The sequence below is a fragment of the Castor canadensis genome, chromosome 4 (genome assembly GCF_047511655.1).
Source record: "Castor canadensis chromosome 4, mCasCan1.hap1v2, whole genome shotgun sequence".
NCBI lineage: Eukaryota > Metazoa > Chordata > Mammalia > Rodentia > Castoridae > Castor > Castor canadensis.
In genome coordinates this window covers 113,247,420-113,270,246 of record NC_133389.1, presented here as the reverse complement: position 1 = coordinate 113,270,246, position 22,827 = coordinate 113,247,420, and the positions used below count along the sequence as shown (strand labels likewise).

Here is a 22,827-nt window from a genome sequence, read left to right as displayed (position 1 = left end):
CTCTTAAGTGTCTAATTTCATGGACTCCGTTCCTAAGAAGTTTCAAGGGAAAGAGCCTCAAAAGTTACTTTGGAAGCGATTCCAAATTTTCGGTCAGCTGGGAGGCAGTGGATCTATTTCTAGGCATCAACTAGTGTGTTTCAAAGTGTAGCCCCAAGTCTCCCATAACCAGTTACCTCTTCAGCTGGCCAAATGCAGATCCCAGGGCCCCTTTCCTAGTAAGGCAGAACTAAGTGTGTGTGTCCCTGTCTCTGGGATTTGTTCATGTACCACAGCTGACGTAAACTGTATACACTTTTCAAATGTAAGAGGAAAGTGGGTTTATTGTTTACAACAGCATGTAATTCCCAAAGAAGGTGCTAGCTTGATGTGTAGTATTAGAAATGATAGGCTTAGTCAGCCCATGTTCAGTCTTCTCTGGTGGGAAAACAATGTTCTATCACAAAAATGTTCTTTTAAAGGAATGGTGTTTGCCCACTGACCTGACTGAATGATGGGTGACATCTGTTGGTTGGTGGTGGATAAGGAAGGATGTGATTTGAATCGGTCTCGCTCTAACGTTGACACAGGTGTAATAAAATGGTTCTGATTCCACCCATCCTGTGGAGTTAAAAGAGAAAAAGAAACCTCTCAAAATGAATAATGACATTTCATTACAATAAGTGATTAGGAATGTGTGCTGTGATGAAAGCTAATTATGCTAGAGCTATTCTTGTAGGTTACCTTTTTGTAAATGCTCCGGAGGTCCCGATATTGCCATAATGTATTCAAGACCTGGGCTGCCGCCTTCACCACTTTCAGAGAGGATCTAGGGAGAGAGTACAGGTATTAATGAAAGTGGGCAGCATGGCCTCAGGCTCTGCAAACCAGTGGCCAAGAAGCCATTGCCCTCAGGACCAGAGGGACACAGGCTGCTGCTGGGAGACACTACCAGGTGTGCCTGTGAGTTCATCAAGTTCAGGACTGGCTAGACGGGTCAAGAATCAAAGTGATGCCCTCACGTCACCTCTTTAGTTGTCAGCCCCAATCTCCCTCCACATCTCTACCAAGGGCTGTTGGGCTCATGAGACTCCCTGGGCCTATGGGATTAATGTGACCATGACCACACATCCTGTGTCTGAGACCTTCCCAAATTGGCCAAATGCATATACCAGATCAAAAATCTGATTTCCTCATCTCCTTATCTTCCCAATTAAACTAGTAGAGCTAAGGGAGAAGAGAGAAGTGTGTAGGCTGTCAACTAGTTCTTTGGCCCTAACATGACAATGCAGGCTGCTAAGGATCTGAGGGCTTAGGTGAGGATGAAGTCTAGGCATATTCAGGGGCTTCACAGGCACTGGTCCAGGTGGGGCCTGTCTACATCCACCACCACCTCTATCCCATTTTCTTAGTGCTCTTAACTAGTTAAGAGTAGACAAAACCAACCAGCTCAAAGCTTTTTTATTTCCAAAATGGATCATATAACAAGGTTAATACCTTAATACCTTAAAGAAGTGAACAGAGATGAAATCTCAGGTACCCAAGATGGCTTCTGGAAAACAGATTCTGAGAAGCAGGGCTCTCAGCTTATAGCCATCCCATTCTCAGCTGGGTTCTGCCACTGCTGTTGTTTATCTCCCTTTTTTTTTAATGTGGTACTGGGCTTTTGAACTCAGGGCCTTGTGCTTACTATGCAAGAGCTCTACCACTTGAGCCATGCCTCCAGCCCATATCTCCCTGTTTTTATGTGACAGCCAGAACAGAGGTCTGAAAGGCAGATTTCACACTTCTAGCAATAGCACTTAGCAAGGCAGGACCAGGCCTGTCTCTACCTTGATACAGAAAGACTATCTATTTTCAGGCAAATTCTAGGAGCAGAAACCCAATCCTGAGAAAAGCAAGGAAGTTCATCTACTCCCCTCTGCAGACATTTGCTTGAAAGAATTATGCATTCACCTCTCCAATTTCACTTATCCTATCTTCTCTTAAATCTATGCCCCCCATGTTGTTATGGCTAATGGTAAGGTGTCAGTCCTCATCCTGTCTGACCAAGCAGGAACATCTGCCCTTGCTCACTTTTGCAGTATCTCTTTTACCTGGCTTCTGAGATGCCACTTGCCCCTCATTTTCTTCACAATGCTCTGGCTACTCTTTCCTGGACTTATTTGCTGTGTGAACGCATTCTGCTTCACTTCTCTAAATAAGCCATTGAGACACTGTTAACTCCCTTCAACCTTGTACTCATCCCATATAGTCTACCACATACTCAACCCGTATGACTAACAGATATCTCAAATATAACAAGTCCAGAGCAAACTCCTGCTTTTCCCTCTGAGGGTCTCCCCATCTCAGTAAGTGGAAGTTCCACTTTGGAGTCTCTTTTGCCAAAGACTTTGGAGTCATCCATGACACCCTTCTCTTCTGTTGCTGCTCACTAATCCACCTTTCAGCACCTTCTTTACCACCTCAGCTGCTGCCCCTGTGGACTCCCCTAGTGGGGAGGGCTCAGGTCACTTTGATCCATGGCCCTCCTCTATTAAATAATTTCCAAGGCTTCAGTTTTACTGAGAGTTTAAGACAAAGTCTTTGCACTGACCTGTAGAGTCCTGCTATTGCTTCTCTGACTTTTCCTCCTCTCCCCACATCAGCACTGCTCCATTCCCACCAGCTTCCCACTGTTCCTCTCCCATTGCAGGTCCCTCTCACTTGTTGTCCCTTCTGTCTGAATGCTCCTCCCCTAGAGAGTAGCACAACCCCCTTCCCCCGCCATATATGTGCTCCAAAGGCACTCCTTGGTCATGTCCTCTGTCCCCTGCATGATCTGTCTACCTTCTCTAATTTTATTATTGGCCCTATCCCAAGTGCATCTAGCTCTGTGTGCTGTTACTTACTCAGTACCTTGTGTGGAATGTAAGTACCCTGAGGTGGAATTGTGTGATGAGCTTATTTTTGCTGGGCTTATAGCACTGAGAATAGTGCCTGGCATACAGCAGGTAGGCAACAAATACTGGGTGGAAGAATTAGGAAAGTTAAGTGTGCGGTAGACAGCTACTTGATCTGGCCCAGGACTTTCTGGATCTTTTGTTTTGAGAAAAAAGATTGGACTGGGTCATATATATATATATATTTTTTTAGTACGCAAAAGTTTGGCCTGGTGAAACATTTCTACAGTCTCTTGTTATGTGGGTTGGTTAATGAAAATTTAAGAGGACCTAAAGTGATTATGGTTACCCCAGTAATGGGGGTGTCTATGGAATGGGACCTCAGCTCTATCTATAGTTTCATTTTCTTTAAAGTAACAAGGAGATTGTATGCATTTGTTACTAATGCAATAGAAGGACTGAAAGGCAATATTGTATATGTCAAATGGAGCTTCTAGGGGGCAAGAATATGATTTGCTACATTATTCTTCAATTTTAGAAATTCCTTCAAAAGTATAAGGTGAAAGACTAGGTGAGATAGTGTGTGAGTTGCAGTACTGTCATTCAGCTAATTCATAAGCATTCCCTGAACATCTATTAGGGGCCAAGATTTGTTCTAGTTGTTAGGATACAGCAGTGAATAAAAGGGCAAACTCCTGCTACTGGAGGAGTTGGATACTAGAGGAAGTTGTAAGTCACACATCCGGAAAATTAGTGCTAGGAAGAGAATAAAGAGGGTAAGGGTGGAGGGTTGGGAGAGAGGTAACATTTTCCCATGGTGCAGGGTGTCTGCTGTCCTGTTTCTTTGAGAAGGCATTAAGCATCCTTGCTTACTATTTCATTGATTTGATGCTAAGGCAAAATCATCCCTGTTGTAGCTCCATGACAAGAGCCCTTCTATTTTTGCTATTGATTCTCTATTTCCTATTTGTGCTTTTTCATCAGTCAGTGTCATCCAGAAGCAAAGGGATATGTGTGACAAAGCCCAGGGCACATCCTGAGACCACACAGCAGACCCTATTGCACAGTGGTGGTTTTCATGCTTTCTGGGTGCATGGCAGTAGCATCAACCTCAGAAGTGAGGATTGAAAGTGTTCTTATAGAACAGGCCCTCAATCTCAGAGGAGAGCCCAAGGCACAGGGACCCTCCCTGATTTTCCTCATCATGGCATTTCTGATTCTTCTAGGAGTTGATATGAACAATTGTGCCTTTAGAGACTGCTATAGTCTGAATGTTTGTGTCTCCCCTAAATTTATATATTCAGGTCCTAACTCCAATTTCATAGTGTTAGAAAGCAGAAAAGAGGCCCAAGAGAGACTCTCACCTCTCTATCTTGTGAGGATACAGCTAAAAGGCACCATCTGTAAACCTGGGGCCTTCACATGATACCGATTCTGCTAGTGCCTTGATCTTGAACTTTCAGCTTCCACAATTGTGAGAAAAAGTTTCTGTTGCTTAAAGCTACCCAGTTCATGACATTTTGTTATAGCAGCTTGAGCAGACTAAAACAGAGATGGAAAATAGTGTAGGAGCGAGGGATGGTTTAATAAAGTAAAAAAGTGGAAAAAGGCCACATATCAGAAAATACCTCTCCCAACATTACAAGTTTTAACTACCAGTGCTTGCTTAGCTTATCAGCACGTACGAAACACAGGAAGGAATCCTTTCTAGGAGGAAACATATCCTCCACAAAGGCCCTTATCACAGAGTCTTGCATGTGCACCACCTTGCTGCACACTTGCCTGTCTCCCCTGCCTTTGGTTATGTTCACCAGCTTCTCTATGCCTCCAGAGTCAGCCAGGGCTTTGGCATTCTCCATGTTTTTGCTGGTGACCTCATGCAGCGCGCAGCAGATGGCCGCCATGGTCTCGTCAGACAGTATGCTGGGGCCATTGCCACCCGGAAGCCGGTTGACCAGGTCTCGCATGGCGTATTTACCTGTCAAATGCAAAACACTAAATTCTACTTTCAAAAGGTATCAGATTTCATTGTGGAAAATCCTGATAGTATGTAGGCTCTTAAAAATAAAACCTCAAAAGAGACATTAACAGAGCGGGGGGTGGGGATCAAAACCCACAGCAAAGAAAAGCACAAATGTAATTTCAAGGGAAGAATTAACATGAACTGACACGTCACTTGAAGAAATAACTGGTTTATTAAACTTATTATCACATGGTGAAAGAAATAGAAATCAATGTATAAAACTGAATAGTTTAACCAAGTTGCTTTAGCTAAACTATTTTCAGTAATAGTGTGTAAGAATGGATTATAATAGCAAATTTTATTCTTGATTGAACTCCAATGCATCAAAAATACCTCAGTTTTGTCTTAAAGCTTTAAAAAACTGATCTTTGAGATTTTGGACCAAGTACGGCTTCCAAACAATACTTTTCATTAGCTCTTTCTGGGTATCAGTGTGTGAACTGGGTATAGTCACACGGTTTTTGACTGTGAGTGTATCAACAGTGCCCTCACAGTACCAACGACATGTTACCTTCTTAAAGAAGATACATGTTGGTACCACAGTACCAACGACATGTTACCTTCTTAAAGAAGATACCAGTAAAGCTTTGCTTTTAAAATTATAGGCATATTATCTCTTAGAAGTAATGCAATAATAATAAAGTACTTGATAAGACAAGGTGGTGGGAGTCTTTATAAACACTGAATATTTCTTACTCCTCTCTAAAAAGATTATCTCTAGCTTTTTCAGTTTCAGTTACCAACTGATAAACTGGAAAAAATGCACTACAAACAAAAGAAATTAACTAAAGCTCAAGTAAATATTTTCTTAGGCGTAATTAACTGAGTGGATACTAAGTGGAGTTCTCATCAAAGACCTATTTGTATACAGTTGTAAGCAGTAGCAAACAGACCCTAACTACAGGCTGTATAATTTCCTGCATGTCCAAGGGAAGCTCTGGCTTACTCTCAGCAAACCTTGTTAAGAAGACTGGAAAAACAGTGATGACACTGTTTTTGAAGACAAATATGGTGTTTCAGCACAGATGATAAGTGAGCGCTGGTGATTTTGAATACTCACAAATGACCAAGAGGTACCTGACATGTAATTTGTCATTTTGCATATCGGAACTTTAAATTGTACTCCCGAGGCTTGGTTCCCTCTGCCTATGAGTGAGGTCAGCATCCCTTCAAATCCTGAAGCTCCAGATGAAGGGGTGGCTCCAATTCAGCTGAGTGTAAAGTCACTTTGGAAAAGTACTAAAAACCAACCTTTCTTTCTTCCTTGCTCCCTTCCTTTGTTTTTCTTTTCTTTTTGGTGGAAAATAGCCCTCAAAAGAGTGTCCATAGCCAGTGCTGGTGTTGAACATGATTTGAGAGTGAAGCAGTCAAAGAATGGGATAGTTCTTGGGAACAGAAGTGCTGGGTAAAGCCAAATACTAAACCCAGGAGGGGGCTCAGGTCTCATAAGAAAGGAATCTTTACAGGGCTCTAAGAAAAAGTGATCCTGTATGCCTGGTCTTCTCCCAGGTTTGGAAGATAATTTATGTTTTAGCCTTAGGAACTCCCCAAATTTATACATGCTTCTTAGAAGAAATTCAAAGAATATAGATGTAACAAAAACAACTTAAAAAAAATCTATTTAGATTTTTCTCAAATGTGGGAACTGAGAGTTACATCACGTCTATGGGATCAGGTACCAGGAACAAGGCATGGGGAGACCGCCCTTCCTCTGTGTGTAATGACTTGGCTTAAAGGAACTGTGTGTTAAGAACAGGTTAATCTGGGCGATAATTTAAAACAGCAATTCTACCAGGCACTCTGAAAAGGGATTTCATTGTAATTCACCACATTTAATCCTCACAGAGACTCTTTAAGGTAAATATTGTCCTTGTTCCTTCTTCCTTGCCTTCTTTCTCGTTGTATATGTATTTTAATGAGTTGAATCTAGGGTCATATAAATCTGCATAAGATCTAGTCCCATTTCCCCTCTTTCTCTTGTTACCAGCTGTGTGGTTGTTGTGGAGCTTGGCTAGTTGTAAGAGGCCTACCCTTCCCCTCTCTCATTTCCTGTAATTGTGAACCCACAGTTAAAACAGCAGGCACTGTCAGCCCCATTTCAGAGTCTGGCTGAGGAAGAGTTCCTTCCATTTCCAAACCAGATGAAGGAATTGAGCCAGGGTGGGGAAATACAGGCCATGCTGAGATACATGGCCCATGAGCAGCAGGTCCAGTATTGAAGCTCAGATTTCTGAAGGGTCCCTGATCTTTCCTTTACCGCTTACCTCACCCTAGTTCTGACCCTGTCTGGGATGAAATGGCCTTGGGATAGTGGTTCTGCCCTGGGTTGAGCATTTACAAAGGACCTAAGAGGGAAAAGCTGTAAAGCATTTTATATAATTATTATCTTTTCTTCTCAATTTAGAACATGATACTATTGATGAACTGGTAGATATCAGTACAAAAGCTGAAACGGGAGAATTTTTTGTCGTTGCCACCCAGGAAATATACTTCTTTGGAAATAGAGATACCGAATCTATCAGTGTCGTAAACTACAAATGGAATTTCTGGATTTTCTGAAAGTTTATCTTCTCCAATCAGTATGTAACTAATGAGCCTTCCTTCTGCTAAAAAAGAATGGTCACAAAGCAAGAGACCTAAATATGCTAAGAAACTGGGGACTAGGCCTCAGTTATAAATAATTTTAGCTGTAATGTACTTATAAATCAAAAAGATTTGTTAATATTGTATTTGTTCTTCTTTGTATCTTACCTCATCCCCCAAACATACCTATGAGCTCCTTATTGCGAACGTCTAGTGCCATATTCCTCAAGGCAGTCGCCACAGAAGAGACAACTCTATCATTATCCATCCTTAGAAGCTCTACAAGTATGGGGAGCCCTTTTTCTTTTCGGACAGCTGCCCGGATGTATGCTGCAAACTAGTGAGCAAAATAAGGCAATAAGTAATACAACACAAAGTTCCACTCTGATATGTTACTGCAATCTAAAAAGGGTATTTCCAAAAATTGGAACCAATAAATATTTTCTTTCAAATTGAAGATTAAATCTGTGGTGCCAGAAAAGAGAAAACCATAGTTTGGGATAAAGATAGGCTGGGATGACTGATTTAAAAAGAAATTCCAAACCCTGAAGATCTCAAACCACCATCTGTCAGATACTTTTGTGTAGAACAGAGAAGGCAATGATTACTTTCTATCTCATAAACATGATTAAGGAAAGATCATATGTTTTCTTTGCAGTTGGCTTTATGGCAGATTCAGAGGCTGTTAGTAGGACTGCAGAGAGAATAACTCATCAGTTCAAGTTAAAGGATAGCCTGTCTCCATCAAGTCATTAATTTTTCTGTAGTCCCTGAAACAGTAGAGTTCAGTAACCTGTCAGAGATTACCTGAAAAAAAAAATCCCTTGCCTCTGAAGAAAGGGAATTCTCCAGAATCACTGAGCATCTTAATTTATACACATTGGTGAAAAAGAAAGTTTATTTGTGTGCAAAATGCATCTCATTCAAGAGTAGTTAGCAGCTTCCTTTTTTAAAATTTACAGTCCAGATTCTTTTGTGACTATGAGACAACCCTGTACAGTGAGTCAGTTTGTGCAACCATAAGAATTGGAAATGGATGCTAAGTTATCAGTGAAGGGACCAAAATAAATAAAATAAATAAATAAATAAATAGAGGGTAACATTAGAAAATAGATCTTTAATCTTGTTGGAGCTATAAGCTTTAATTGACATTTTTACCAATGCAAATCATCCTTTAAAATCAGAATAATTGAAAGATGTTGCTCATGAACATCTCATATTTTCCTGCCATGGCCCAGACATGAGGACAAAGACCTGCCACCCTTTGTATTAGTGTGAACATTAATATATGTAATTGAGCACCCAGTCTTTTGAAAGATCTGAGTAATATTTTTCATATAAAAACGACACTCTTATTTTCTAAATCAAACGAAATCTACAGGGTGAAATATAGTACATGGATTGCTGTAGGGCACTCAGGCAGTTTGATCGACTTTTCTCTGAAACCTGCAGGACTGCGACCTTTCTGTCCCATGTGAAGACTGACAAGCTCAGCTCAGCCCAGGCCAGCCTAGTCCAGCACAGCCTAGCCCTTCCTAGACTACTCATCACTGCTCCCCAGATAGCTCTGACTTGATAACATGTGCGGCCATGATTATCCTGTTTTTTAGTGAATTCTAAGAAAACTATGAATATTTTGAAATACCTTGAGTACTTCTGAATACTCTGAAATCACTTAAGAGTATAATGTTCATATTTTAAATGAACCTATCATCTGATTTTCATTCACTAAATGATTCCAGAAACTAAAAAACTTAAATATCATGTATCTTAATTATTGTCATTTTTATTATCATCAAAGGGTCCTTTGGTCACAAAAGATGATGTGAACACTGGTCCATAACAGAGCATATTTATGCTCTATGAAATGTCCTCAGACTTCCAAATTTAGATTTCATTTAATCTTCCCAACCACCTCATAAGGAGATACTAATACAACCTCCATTTCACAAATGAAGAATCTGACGACAGAGAGATCCTAGGCCTTAGCTTAGCAGTAGAGGGACAAGGATTCAGAGCTAGAGCTAAGTACTAAGTTATTAGCACTTTAGTTAGGAACAACAACAAAAAAACTACATTAGCTTTGCTAGCACTAGACCACATAAAACAAACCATATGCAGGCCTATCAGTGGTTTTCACTGTCATGCTGCAGTGCTTAAAAGTTTCTCATTTTGGGTGGTGCCAAAATAAGCATTATAGTAACTGTTAAAACACACTTCTCATAAAGTTTCTAGAGGTTGAAAATGTTTCATACAAGGGCTGTCTGGGAAGTTGCCAGATAACATTTAAAAAGTTTTGAGAATTTTCTTATAGTGGTAACAACTGGAAACCACCTTCAATCTTCATAGTTATAAATGAAGGAGACATGGATGCATCTAGTACAGATGTACTAGACATCTGTACACTGTGTCAGCTGTGAGAGAGGACCAGAGAGAGTTCCTATCTTCTTCCCCACGGCATTGCGTGGCCTCAGCATCCAATCTCTCAACTGGATAGTGCACTGGCTCCCAAAGGGAAATTCAGCCTCTACTCTTCCTCAGTTTCATCTTCTGCCCAGCCACAGAAGCAATCCAAGGGTCCACATCAGCCTCTTTGTCACTCATGTGCTTAAACCCTTTCAGTGCCCACTTGTCTGTAGGTCAGGTCCTACTCCACAAGCTTATCTTTCAAGCCTGAACACGACATATGGCTTCATTCCACGTCCCATCCTCTTGGCCTCAGTGGTCATCTGCAGTCTGGACCCACACTGACCTTCCCTCACCAAAAGCCAAATTCTTTTTATTCTCTTTATCTGCATCATCCCTTCTACACCCCAACCTTAGACTCTGCTGGCTTAGTTTTACTTATCTTCAGAAATTTGGTCTGAGAGCACTGACCTGGAGGAAGCCACCCACTTCTGTGCACCCTTCTTCTACATCCTTCCTCCCCACTGGGCTGCCCTGGGTGTCCTCTTTCAAGATCCCACAGCCCAGATCCTATATACTTGATCCTGTACTGCCAAGGTATGTTTTGTTCACTAGCCTTCAGATTCTCACAGGGAGGGATTACATCATATTCATCTTTGAATCCCAGAGCAACTGCTTATCCCCCTTTCCCCCCTCTCTCCCTTTCATAGACAAACTCTGAACATGTCCCTTTCACCACCACCCTTTCACAGACCCAATTGCAAAGACAGAAACAAGTACAGACAAAGAGAAAACAGCCTACCTTCCAGTTGCCAGCAGAGAGGTTCTGGAGAGATCCAGCAGAGCCTTCCAAGGTGGCTGGATTGGAACTTTCTGCTAGAAGAGTCAGATATGGTTTTACCACTGACGGATGCCATAGCATCTCAACCCCTTTGGGGGACTTGGACAGTCCTGGGATAGGGCCAACTCCATCCCACTGAAAGACAAACAGCACACTCTAAAGTGGAAGCAAAATGACAATGATCTTCAACCCTTGAGAACATTCATCTTTGCTGGGCTCAGCGTTTTTTGGTTTTGCCAAATGCATGATTTCTCACTCCCAGAAAACCTTAGAGTTACATATTAAATAAAATACTAACTTGATCCTCTTGTGGAGTCCTCTTTTTCTTTTTCTTCTTCTTCCCCCAGCAGCTTGGCTCAGAGTCTTTGCTGGGTGACTCTTTTCCTAGCAAGTCATCCAGCTCATTCAGCCCTAACAGCCGGGCCTGAGGGACCTCCAGCTCCAGCCGATAGGACAGGTTTCTCAGGGTGCACACACAGTTCTCTACTGTCTGAAACCCAACATGGAACAGAATTAAAAATACCACATCAAATGCTCTGTACTGAATACCCTCCTAGGAAATGAATGGAGAATATGAAGGAATTACTTCTTCATTTATAGGAACCTCAAACAATCCATAAAAACAAATTGTGGTTCTAGAGTTTTTGTGGGATACCCAAATGACAGGGTGCAGCCATCTTCAGTACAACCAAGGATCTGATTTTATGCTGCTTAAAATGCACAAAGCTCTGGCCCAGTACATCTGCATGAGGGCTGCTGTAGTGCTACACTGTACCCACAGAGCCACAACTCCTCTCCACTCACCACTGCAGATATTCAGTAGATGACAGTGCCACCACCTCTCTGCCTGGGGGACAGCCCCTGGCCCCAAGTCCCATGTCTGCCTCCTCCTGTGTATCCCATCTCCCCCCTCCCCTTCCTCTGAAGGATGCTCACTGATCTTTCTCTTGGCATCTTGTCTTCTGCACATGGTCTTTGTTCCTTAAAAGCTGTATCACATGTCTAATTGGGAAGCTAATTATCACTTCAATTTAGAGTATCTGAAATCAAGTTCAGCATTTGCCTAAAGGACATGAAGAGGTACCTTAAAAGTGGGTGCTCAGGATGTGGGTTGTGGACCACTTTGGGCAAGAAGAGCAGAGAGGGTGGGGTATGATGACTTGGAGCTTTTACTCAGTAAACACTCACATAGAGATGAATCTAGGAGTAGGGCACACAGAACTGGAAGAAACAGCAGCAGGGTCAATCACCAGGAGAATGAGCCTTGGAGAACCCCAGAGGAAGATGGTAGTGCTCTAGGTCCCTTATCACACTTAGTCACTTTATTTTGATGGTTCTATGGGTATTTTCTTAAGTTGCTATGTCCCTATCAACTTGTAATTTTTAGAGGAACTTGCCTTTGACCTGGAATATAGCCTTAAGAGGAGCAGCGACTCTAGAATTTCAGAGAATTGATGGCATGCAAATAATGGCACTAGGCAGATTTCACCTGCCATTGGGCCAGGTGTTCACAGGGTCAGGCAGGTACTCACCTTGCTGTCGTAATCAGATGTGTTTACACACGTGTGGATCACATATAGTAGTGAGTCCACCAGCCCCTCACAGGATCGCATTTGTTTCCGTGCTTCCTCCCCTGCAGAGCTGAGGTTCCTAAAGGGTGGACACATGTGGAAGCTGCTAAGATGAACAACTTACTCATTAGCCACAGTGACTTACCTTACCTTAATGACCTCAGAGAATGGATGGTAGACAGCACTATTTAGATTTGGTTTAAGGAGGTATTTTAGAACTTCTATTTTAACATTCTCAAATCTGACAACAGTCGCCAGCTCCTCATTATCAACACCAACAGAGGAGAATACAGACATCTGAAGTTTAACTGCATTGCTCTCATGACATGTCACTTTCTAACCCTCAAACATCATTATCTTAACATTCTCATGTGTGAAAGGGGAAAATCACAGTAACTACTTTGTAGGCTTGTTATGAGGAGGAAATGAATTATACATTAAAGTAACTAGAAGAGTGTCTACCACAAAAGGCATGGTATGTGTCACCCATGGTGGCCACAAAGTTCTTGCAGTTCCTGTGCCTATTACAATGTTTTCCATGAAGTAGGTTGTCATTAAGTATTTCTTAAATGAACAAAGGATGCATATCATCTCCCATACAAAAATGTCAAGTCAAATATGCACATTTGCTTATGTTAAAATGGTTTTCACCTTTACAATTATAATATACCTTGAAAATTACTTTGTATGTCATCCATACTGAAATTTATAATTTGCCTTAAAAACCAATACTGAATTATAATGATCTAAGCTACCTCTGAAGTACCGTAAATAAAGAATTTGTAAAATGTGGACTAGAAAAGAGGGATTTGGTAGAACTTACTTTTCAATTTTGTTTTTCTGGGTCCAGAAAGACAATGTCAGCTGTACTCCTTCCTCTGCTCTTAGTTTTCACCACTGCTCTGCAGCACTAAACAGCTGGTCTCTTCCCTTCCACTGTAGGCTTTGTGGTTCCATACACCTCTGGTGTAGCTCTATCTTACCACCTTTCCTTCCCGGCGTCTTCTGCTACAGGTTTCCCCCAGGAGTGCCCTGGACTCTACCTTGGTCCCTGCTCATCTTCATCTTAGTGCCCTACAGGTGCTTCCTTCTGCTCAGTAGTTTACCACAACCTACATTCTGCAAATACCAAACATCCGTCTTTGGCACTGATCCTGCTAGAGCTCCAGACATGCACATCCAACTGCTTCCTTGACATTATCACATGATAGATAATCCAACTTCTCCAGATGCATATAGTCAAAACGGTCAGCTGCACACCCCTTCACCTTTTTTCTCCTCTCTCCTCATCTCAACAGCACTTCCATGACAAAGATCTAGGTGTTATCCTTATTCCCTTTTCTTCATTCCATCTATTCAATTCATTAGCACATCCATAAGCTATTTCTCAAAAATGATAAACCAAATTTGCCTACCTCTCTGAAGGCCCTGGTGCAAGCTACTCTCATCATTTATCCAGATCACTGAAATAGCCTTCTTACCTCTACTCCTGTCCATACTGTCTTCTGCATCATAGCCCAAAACCCACTTCATTACTGCTTAAAAACCCTCTCATTGACTTCTCATAGTAATTAGAATTAAACAGAAACTCCTTCCTCTGATTTACAAAATCTGACATTCTCTGGAGTCACTCTGCCCTTTGTGCAATAAGCTAAAGCTGTAGGCTCATTCCTGTACCAGGCCCTTTATATTAATCATGCATTTGGCCTGGAACACTTGTCCTCCTGATCTGACCCTTAGGTGAGTGACTCTTGTGGTATTTCAGATATGGGCTTAAACTTCACCCCTTGACTAGCACAGTAACCACCCAGTAACCATTACATCACCCTCTTTATTTTTTTTTTTTTTATGGTGCTTACTGTCATTTTCTTGTTCCCTCATTTGTCTGTCTTCCTCAGTAGAACATGACTGCATCTGAGCTGGGCCTAGTCTTACTCCTCCCAGGTTTCTTACAGAAGACATTCATCAAATGTTACAGCTCTGAACCACTCAGAAGCGAGGGTGTGCCCTGCCCCAATTTTCAACACTCTGGCTCCAGGTGTGGGAAAAGGATGAGATGCTGGTTTCCTAGTGACTAGTTGGAACGTGGCCATCTCATTTAGGAGGAGCTGCTTGTTTTCAGGAATCTTCTCCCTTATTACCCGCCCCCACATACGTGATGGCTGCCAGTCGCAATTTGCAAAGGTTCTGGAGCAGCAGCATGGCCCTCCCTCCTTCCTTCTCAAGCTCCCTACTGTAGGGATGCTCAGGCATCTTGGTTTGAATGTTAAATAGTCTCCACCCAATGCTGGCTCTCTGACTCCACACTGCACATGCACAGCTGACTCCTCACAACTCTTGGGTGGTACTGCCATCTCTACTCTACAGATGAGAAAGTTAAAGCTCAGAGTGGGACTGGAAGCTGGGCTGTCTGAGGCCAGAGCCCACTCTTCTGGTTACCAGGCCCCTCTCACTCTGCCCTAAAGTTTCTGTTTCAAGTTCCCAGGGCACTGACAGGTTGGGAAATGGGTCAAATGTGAGCTGATGAACATTAATGGCAAATACTGAGTTGCACTGTGTACACTTGAAAAAGGCTTCTGTATTTTGAATGCTAAAGGTAATGACTAAAAAATAGTATTTAGGCTTGTTTTCATTTTTTATAAAACTCAAAACCAATATTGTTTAAGTCACACAACACTTTACACCCTTTTCAAAGCAAAATAATTTTAACTATTTTAAAATTACTTTAATTTTAAATAAAAACTGCAAGCATATCAGCAATTCAGAATGTGGTAACTAGAAAAATGTGGTTAAAGTGGAAAACAGTGGAATTCTGGCAGTAATCTCAGACTGAAAGGGACTTCCTGAATAATTCACAGAAGAGTCATTTATATAACAGCTGCTTTAATGCCACAAGTCTGTGTTCAAAACCTTTTCTTCACACAGTAAGAAAGTCCAGTGGCCCAAACTGTGAAGCAAAAACTGCCAACTTAGGTAGATGTAAATAAGATAGAATTCTCCTGCAATTAATTTACCTATGACACATATTATTTAATCACAGAATTCACTGGAAAGAAGAAATAAAGAACTTACCTCAGGCAACCTGTGGTGTTACGCAGAACTAGTGAAGTCTGAAATTTAATTTTATGATCATCATCAAAAGAAGAGTTATTCCACCCAGAATGTGGAACGATCACAGTGTTTGTTAAGGTTGAGAGAGCATCTCGAATGATTGTCATCTTTACAGCATCACATGAGGATAAATTCCAAAGAACTCCTGAAAAATGAAATTCCCAAAATCAAATCAGTTAGATATCCCGTAGCTTTAGGAATGATAAGCCCTAACTGATATGTAACCTATGGCCCATATTCACACACAGCCTGAAGATGGACCTCTAATTTTCTTGAGCGAACATATGTGAGCTCTTGGCAGTACATCACAGTCTTAAGACTCATGTTCCGTGTTTGGAGCCTCCATTATCTGTCAAGAAAACCTGTGGATTTTGTAAAGCAAATTAAGAGTTTCTCTGGGAGAGGAATCCAAGCAAGGTCATTTTTGTAATGTATCTGTGATTTTTGTAAAACATGCTATTGCATTGTCCCTTTGTGTGACAAACCACTTCTAGAAAGACTGGCATATTTGTCTTCATCAAGCTTCCTCTTAAAATTTTTTTTTACTTTGGTTACCAGGAATTTCAAGCTTACATACTTGAAATTCCTTCAAGTATGTAACTTCAAGCTTACAGTAACTGTATTAACACAGAAGGTTGTTCTGTCTCAGTTTCCTTATTTAGGTAAGAGTTTATTATCAAGCACTTTAGGAGTGTAAGTTACTGTCATTCCTTTTGAGATAAAGGTGAAACTGAGAATAAAAGTCACCCGTATTGTAGCTCGTATCAAGATTTCTAGGATAAGGGCCCTTAAATGTAGCTTTTTAGAGTATATGTTAAATTGCCAAGCACATTAGGTCTTTGCTTATGTGTCAATGATAAGGTGGGTTAAATCATTGTCATAGCACGTCTCCCAACAATTGTTCATACAGAAATTAGGGGAAATCTGAGATGGCATCTATCCTAATGGCATTTCACACAATGTACTTTCCTGAGTTAGAGGGAAGGAGGTGGAGGAGAGATGGTACACTGAAGTCGCTCAGATCCCGACCGTCCTGATGTGTCCTTGGCAAGCTGCTCAAGAGTCTCTACAGAACTATCAACACATAACACCATGTCCCTTGGAAAAGAGGGAGCTAGCAAAATCTGCCTATGTCTATGGAAGTGTGTCATGAGCAGTCATGAGCATTAGGCCAGAGACAAGCCTGAAAAGTGTTGCACCAGTGTGCTGTGATTCAAGGAGCCAGCCCGCAACCTACCTGCTTAGCCTTCTCTGGGAGCAAAGTTAAAGAAGGAGTAAGAGAGCAGACAGCAGCTTTCCTCTTTGTGAGAGGAGAGGCAGAAGCAAAGGGCTAAAACTTAAGAGAGCAAATCAACTTGACCTTACAGAGTGGCCAGCCCTTCCCTTGCCTGCCCATATGCTGTGCAGGTGATGGTTGGTAACAGTGGCTGATGCTTGTGCTTCATCCTGGCCTGTGCTTTGCTGTGTCCCTGTGCCTACTCCTTGACTCTTTTACTTGGCTTTGGCTTGTGGACCTCATCAATTTATTTTCTCTTGCCCCCTACCACCCTACCATAACTAAAGCCTTTCAGGACCTCATCCTCTGTGGTGGCTCATCTAGTTGGGTGCAGACTGGTTCTACCTTTAAGTGGGCAGGCATGGGCTGGGAGGGGTTCAGAGAGTTCAGAATTGGGAAAAGTAAAGATCTTGCTTTGTTCGTGAAAACTTGTTCTGTCAGACCTTTGTTTGTATAACTATTTTGTGGCACAAAAATAGGGCCCTACTAAGAAAGAAGCACATACTATAAATGCTTAAGAACTTAAATTCTACCCAGAGCCATTTCTTCATGAATGCTTAAAAAAATCAGCTTTCTGTTGCTACATAAAATGTTTGGGGGCAATGGCTAGATTCTGAGGGTTTGGTTAGACTCTCTTAGGGTTAGCCCTATGTGAGGAGCTGGGAAAGGATTGATGGCAGGGCTCCAGATCCCATCCAAATGAACAAGAACAGCACCATATTTATCTGTGTTCCATACAGCTTCACTGTGTTTGTTTCAAGAAAATTTCCTATCTAAAAGACATTTGATAGGTACTCACTTAGGGAAAAGTATTGCAGAATGATGACCACACAAGAAATGATTCTTTGTTGATTTGTCCTGACTAAATAACAGAAGTGTGTGTGTGCGTGTAAGGCAGGAAAAAGAGTGGGCAGAGGCATAGCAGACCACAGAAGAAATGATTCTTTGTTGATTTGTCCTGACTAAATAACAGAAGTGTGTGTGTGCGTGTAAGGCAGGAAAAAGAGGCATAGCAGACAGGGTGATACATACTGGCACAAATGTGGCTTTAACATTATCTGCTGGATTGGGACACCAATTGGGACCACAGGGGGCAAGAGCCAGCTACAATGGCAGCATGTGGCCCACAGGCCATCAATATGGGAAGGAGTCCTTTCCTAACCTCCCCTGCTGATGATTCTATAACATGTGATTCCTAATGCCATTGGTGCAATTCTTTCTCTCCAAGCCTTTCAAATTCCTCACTTCACAAAACTCAACTCATGGGGAAGAGCTTCATTTTCCAATGAGCTATTTTTTACTTCACCGAGTAAAAGTATTCCAGTAGAGTTAACTGCAAGGCAAAATTTATGGAAAGTAAAGACCATCACATTAGAGGCTGTAAGCATAAAACCAGATATATCTATTTGTTCAATATCTGTGGGGGATTGGTTCCAGATCCCCCTGCAAACACCAAAATGTGCAGATGCTCAAGTCCCTTACATAAAGTAGTATGTATAGTTTTTGCATATAACCTATGCACATTTTCTCTCATGTACTTTATCTCTAGATTACTTATAATACCAAATACCATGTAAATGCTATATAATTGTTATGCTGTATTTTCTATTTGTATTTTTTATTACTGTATTGTTGCTGGTTTTTTGAATTTTTTTTGACAGAGTCTTGGTATGTAGCCCAGCCTGCCCTTGATCTCATGATCCTCAACCTCCTGAATGCTGAGATTACAGGTATGCTCCAATATGCCTGCTTCCCTAAATATTTTCAATCTGCTGTTAGTTAACTGTGGATGCATAATATGAAGATATGGAGGGCTGACTGTACATCTCTGCAAAAAATTAAACTGATGTCACAAACTTCAGGTAAAATCATAATTATGAAGAGGGGTGGTTCTTCAACATGAAAACTTTTCTGATACTATTAGGAATACTTGATTTTTGTTGTTTCAGCCTGCACTCCTGGCTACTTTTAAGACCTACTTCCAGCAAGAAGTATTTCTTACTCTTGAGGGTATCCTTGATTTTCTGTGCTGGCACTAGAATTTTCTCTTCCTTCTCAGGCATTAAGAATGACCAGTAGAGTTGTATGCCATTCTACAGTTTGCTTAGCTAACTTGGGATTGGACACAGCAAAAATATTCATAAACCAATACAATAAAAAGTAACATCACCATTTACTTGTTCTGTGTTATGCATTGTTGCTTTATATACATATTAAGAGTCAAGATGCCCCAAATGAATTAGCTTTCCCATGTGATTATTTTATAGGTTTGAAATTCTACATGTTGAAATTTTGAAGGGTGAAGAGCATTGTATTTCCAAATTTAACTTAATTTTTTAATTATTATTTTTTTGAGGCACTGAGACTTGAACTCAGAGCCTCACACTTGCTAGGCAAGGTGTTCTTCCACTTGAGCCACTCCATCAGCTCTCCAAATTTAATTTTAATTTAAATTTTATTAGGTAGGCAAGGAGCTATCCAGTTATCATCCATCCTTTTTATGTTTTGTTATTCATATGCAGGGCACATAAAGGTCCTCAAAGGTATTTGTTGATGGATTCACTTTATATCCTGCATTTGTTTTCTGATTTCCTTTTTATTTTCTGCCTGTCAGACTTAGCTCACAGGCATCACCTCCCCTTCATATCTTTTCTTTTCACCTGGGATTGAACCTAGGGTGTTGTGCATGGTAGGCACATGCTCTACCACTCAAGCCACACTCCCAGCCCTGTTCCTTTTCTTGAAACTGAGTATCAGGAGTGACATTAAGGTCTGTAACTATAGGGACAGGGTCAGATCTTTAACAGAATCTGTTGGCATATTTTTTCCTTCCTTTTACACTAAGGCAACCCATCTTAGCTATGGGAACAAGAGTATCCTGTCACTGCTCTATATTCCAAAACTAGAAGTAAGAGTTATACCAACACCCAGAATCCCCATCCCTCAAACTGCAAAACAGAAATGAGCAGTGTTGCCAAAACATGAAATTCAAACTTGTTTAAAAACATGGAACCCTTCAGTAGACAAGCTGATTAGGCTATCTTTTGGTCATCTGAGATGACTTATTGATCATAAAAACCAGTCTACCACTGAAATTCAGGCTTTCATTTCTGCAATTAAAAAATGTTCAAAGTTATTCTTCACCAGAAAAAAAGGGAAAGATTCTATTTTCGCTAGGTATATGGCATTAGAGGGACCCATACAAAGGTATCTTTATCATCCTGCACTGTGCACATCATTCCTCTAATCCTGTACTTTACATGATACACAAAGAGCTACAACATCTGGCGTGAATTCAACTTGCTATTTCCAACATCAAAGCAAGTCTCAAGACATTGATTTTTTTCTTCCCTACTTTCTATCCTCAAAATAAGGTTATGTAAAGCCAAAACAACTAGTTCTGATCAAGAAATACTGGATAAAAAAGGTTCAATTAAACTTAAAGACTTAGATATGGATTGATTAATTTGGCTTTCTTACTCAAAGTAAAAAGCACCATTCTTTTCTTTTAGTATTCATATGTGCATACAAGGCTTGGGTCATTTCTCCCCCCTGCCCCCACCCCCTTCCTTACTACCCACTCCGCCCCCTCCCTCTCCGCCCGATCCCCTCAATACCCAGCAGAAACTATTTTGCCCTTATTTCTAATTTTGTTGTAGAGAGAGTATAAGCCATAATAGGAAGAAACAAGGGTTTTTGTTGGTTGAGATAAGGATAGCTATACAGGGAGTTGACTCACATTAATTTCCTGTGCGTGTGTGTTAACTTCTAGGTTAATTCTTTTTGATCCAACCTTTTCTCTAGTTCCTGGTCCCCTTTTCCTATTGGCCTCAGTTGCTTTTAAGGTATCTGCTTTAGTTTCTCTGCATTAAGGGCAACAAATGCTAGCTAATTTTTTAGGTGTCTTACCTATCCTCACCCCTCCCTTGTGTGCTCTTGCTTTTATCATGTGCTCAAAGTCCAATCCCATTGTTGTGTTTGCCCTTGATCTAATGTCCACATATGAGGGAGAACATTTGATTTTTGGTCTTTTGGGCCAGGCTAACCTCACTCAGAATGATGTTCTCCAATTCCATCCATTTACCTGCGAATGATAACATTAAGTTCTTCTTCATGGCTGCATTAAAATTCCATTGTGTATAGATACCACATTTTCTTAATCCATTCGTCAGTGGTGGGACATCTTGGTTGTTGCCATAACTTGGCTGTTGTGAATAGTGTTGCAATAAACATGGGTGTGCAGGTGCCTCTGGAGTAACCTGTGTCACAGTCTTTTGGGTATATCCCCAAGAGTGGTATTGCTGGATCATATGGTAGATCAATATTTAGCTTTTTAAGTAGCCTCCAAATTTTTTTCCAGAGTGGCTGTACTAGTTTACATTCCCACCAACAGTGTAAGAGGGTTCCTTTTTCCCTGCATCCTCGCCAATACCTGTTGTTGGTGGTGTTGCTAATGATGGCTATTCTAACAGGGGTGAGGTGGAATCTTAGTGTGGTTTTAATTTGCATTTCCTTTATTGCTAGAGATGGTGAGCATTTTTTCATGTGTTTTTTGGCCATTTGAATTTCTTCAAAAAGCACCATTCTTAAGACCAGCTAATAATACCTGTGTGTACTCCAGCTGACTAAAGCAGTCATAAAATCATGTTCTCTCCACTTAGTCTGTTCAGGGCTTCATTTAATGGGTTAAGAAGAATCTTGATACGGCTATAAGTAATGAGTAGAAAATACACCAATTCCCAGATGTAGCAAGACTAATGAGAAAATGGAGAGCTGTAGGATTAGCATTTTCCATCATCATGTTAAACCTCTACCTTGACATCCTAATCTAAAATTTGTTTCAAAAATCTTTAGCAGCACATTGGCTCACAAAGAAGTTAAAAATAATTTGGTTTAGGAAGCTTGAGGTTTTATTTAATTTAAACCAATTAGCTATTTGTTGAGAGTACTAAGAATATAGATATACAAATTAATTAAGTAAATAGTAGGAAATCCCATGCATATTATTGTAGAAAATGCTGCCTATTCTCTACCAGAGGAAAAAGTACACATAATTATGAGTAACCAATGGCACAATGAACTACTGCCACGGAAGATGAAAGTTTATTTCCTCACAAAGAATGAATAAAGTAATTAAAATACCATTTCACATAAATCCTATGCTGCAGAATTTTGAAAGAGCTCATATAGCCAAATTAGAAGTTGATTTTTACTGATTAATTAAAATAATAGCAACTACTCAAAAAGTGTGCTTCTTAAAGAACATTAAAAACCAATCAAATAACATTTGGAAAATGTGACTGCTCTGGTAGCATAAATATACAACAGCCTACACACTTGTTTTTCTTTTTGATATAAAAGATAATCTTAAACTATTCATTTTTATATAGCATTCAATTCGTGGTGTTTCCTAATTATAAAAAAAAAATCCAAAACAAAAACTTCCAAAATGTTTGTAGACATTGCCAAAAGAAAACAAAATAGTCTAGTAAGATCAGTGTGCTTCCAGTATCATTAGATATGCCCTTGCATTTGCTTTCACGAGCCAGCCTTGTTCTGAGTGTCTATTCTTCATGTCCATGTTTAAGTCATGCTCTTTCACAAGATGTTTATGAGGAAAGTGAAACCACCCCTGCCAGGGAGAATAGTAAAGGAAAAACAGATGATAAGCATTTGGCTCCACTGTCCCAGGGTGGAGTGGGTATCCTAATAAGTCAGACAACATGGCTATGCTCCTGCTCTCTGGGTGCAGAAACACTGCTAAGAACAGAGGTTGATGTCCTCCTGGTAATTCTGCATCCATGGGTTAGGTGGGACATGCTGGTGTCATGCATAACCATCTTGCAAGGAATCTTGAAAAATGGGGGTAGAAGTATCAGCTAATAGTGCAAACATAGCTTGGCACCACTGGTATGTTCCTGTCATCCCAGCTACATGGGAGGCTGAGATTGAGAGGATTGTGGTTCCAGGCCAGCATGGACAAAAAGTTCATGAGAACCATCTTAACAATAATAAAAAAAAGGGGGATGTGTGGAGTATGCCTGTCATCTCAGCTACAGTGGGAAGCATGAAGTTGGTCTGGGCAAAAAGTGAGAAACTATCTTAAAATAATCAGAGTAAAAGGGCTAAAAGAGTGGCTCAAGTGGTAGAGTGCC

The 22,827-nt window shown here is 40.8% G+C and overlaps 1 protein-coding gene across 16 annotated transcripts in view; it reads right to left on the bottom strand.

The window, feature by feature from the left end:
• The window catches only part of Pkp4 (plakophilin 4), a 243,636-nt gene that overhangs the window by 6,644 nt on the left and 214,165 nt on the right, over positions 1-22,827 (bottom strand). For all 16 annotated transcript variants that reach the window (XM_074070844.1, XM_074070856.1, XM_020164449.2 and 13 more), the window contains 8 exons: positions 15,358-15,541; positions 12,247-12,364; positions 11,013-11,204; positions 10,676-10,849; positions 7,654-7,804; positions 4,644-4,839; positions 724-808; positions 483-600 (listed from right to left, as the gene is read on the bottom strand). In XM_074070844.1, coding sequence (XP_073926945.1) covers positions 483-600; positions 724-808; positions 4,644-4,839; positions 7,654-7,804; positions 10,676-10,849; positions 11,013-11,204; positions 12,247-12,364; positions 15,358-15,541 — 1,218 coding nt within the window. The remainder of the gene's footprint in view (positions 1-482; positions 601-723; positions 809-4,643; positions 4,840-7,653; positions 7,805-10,675; positions 10,850-11,012; positions 11,205-12,246; positions 12,365-15,357; positions 15,542-22,827) is intronic.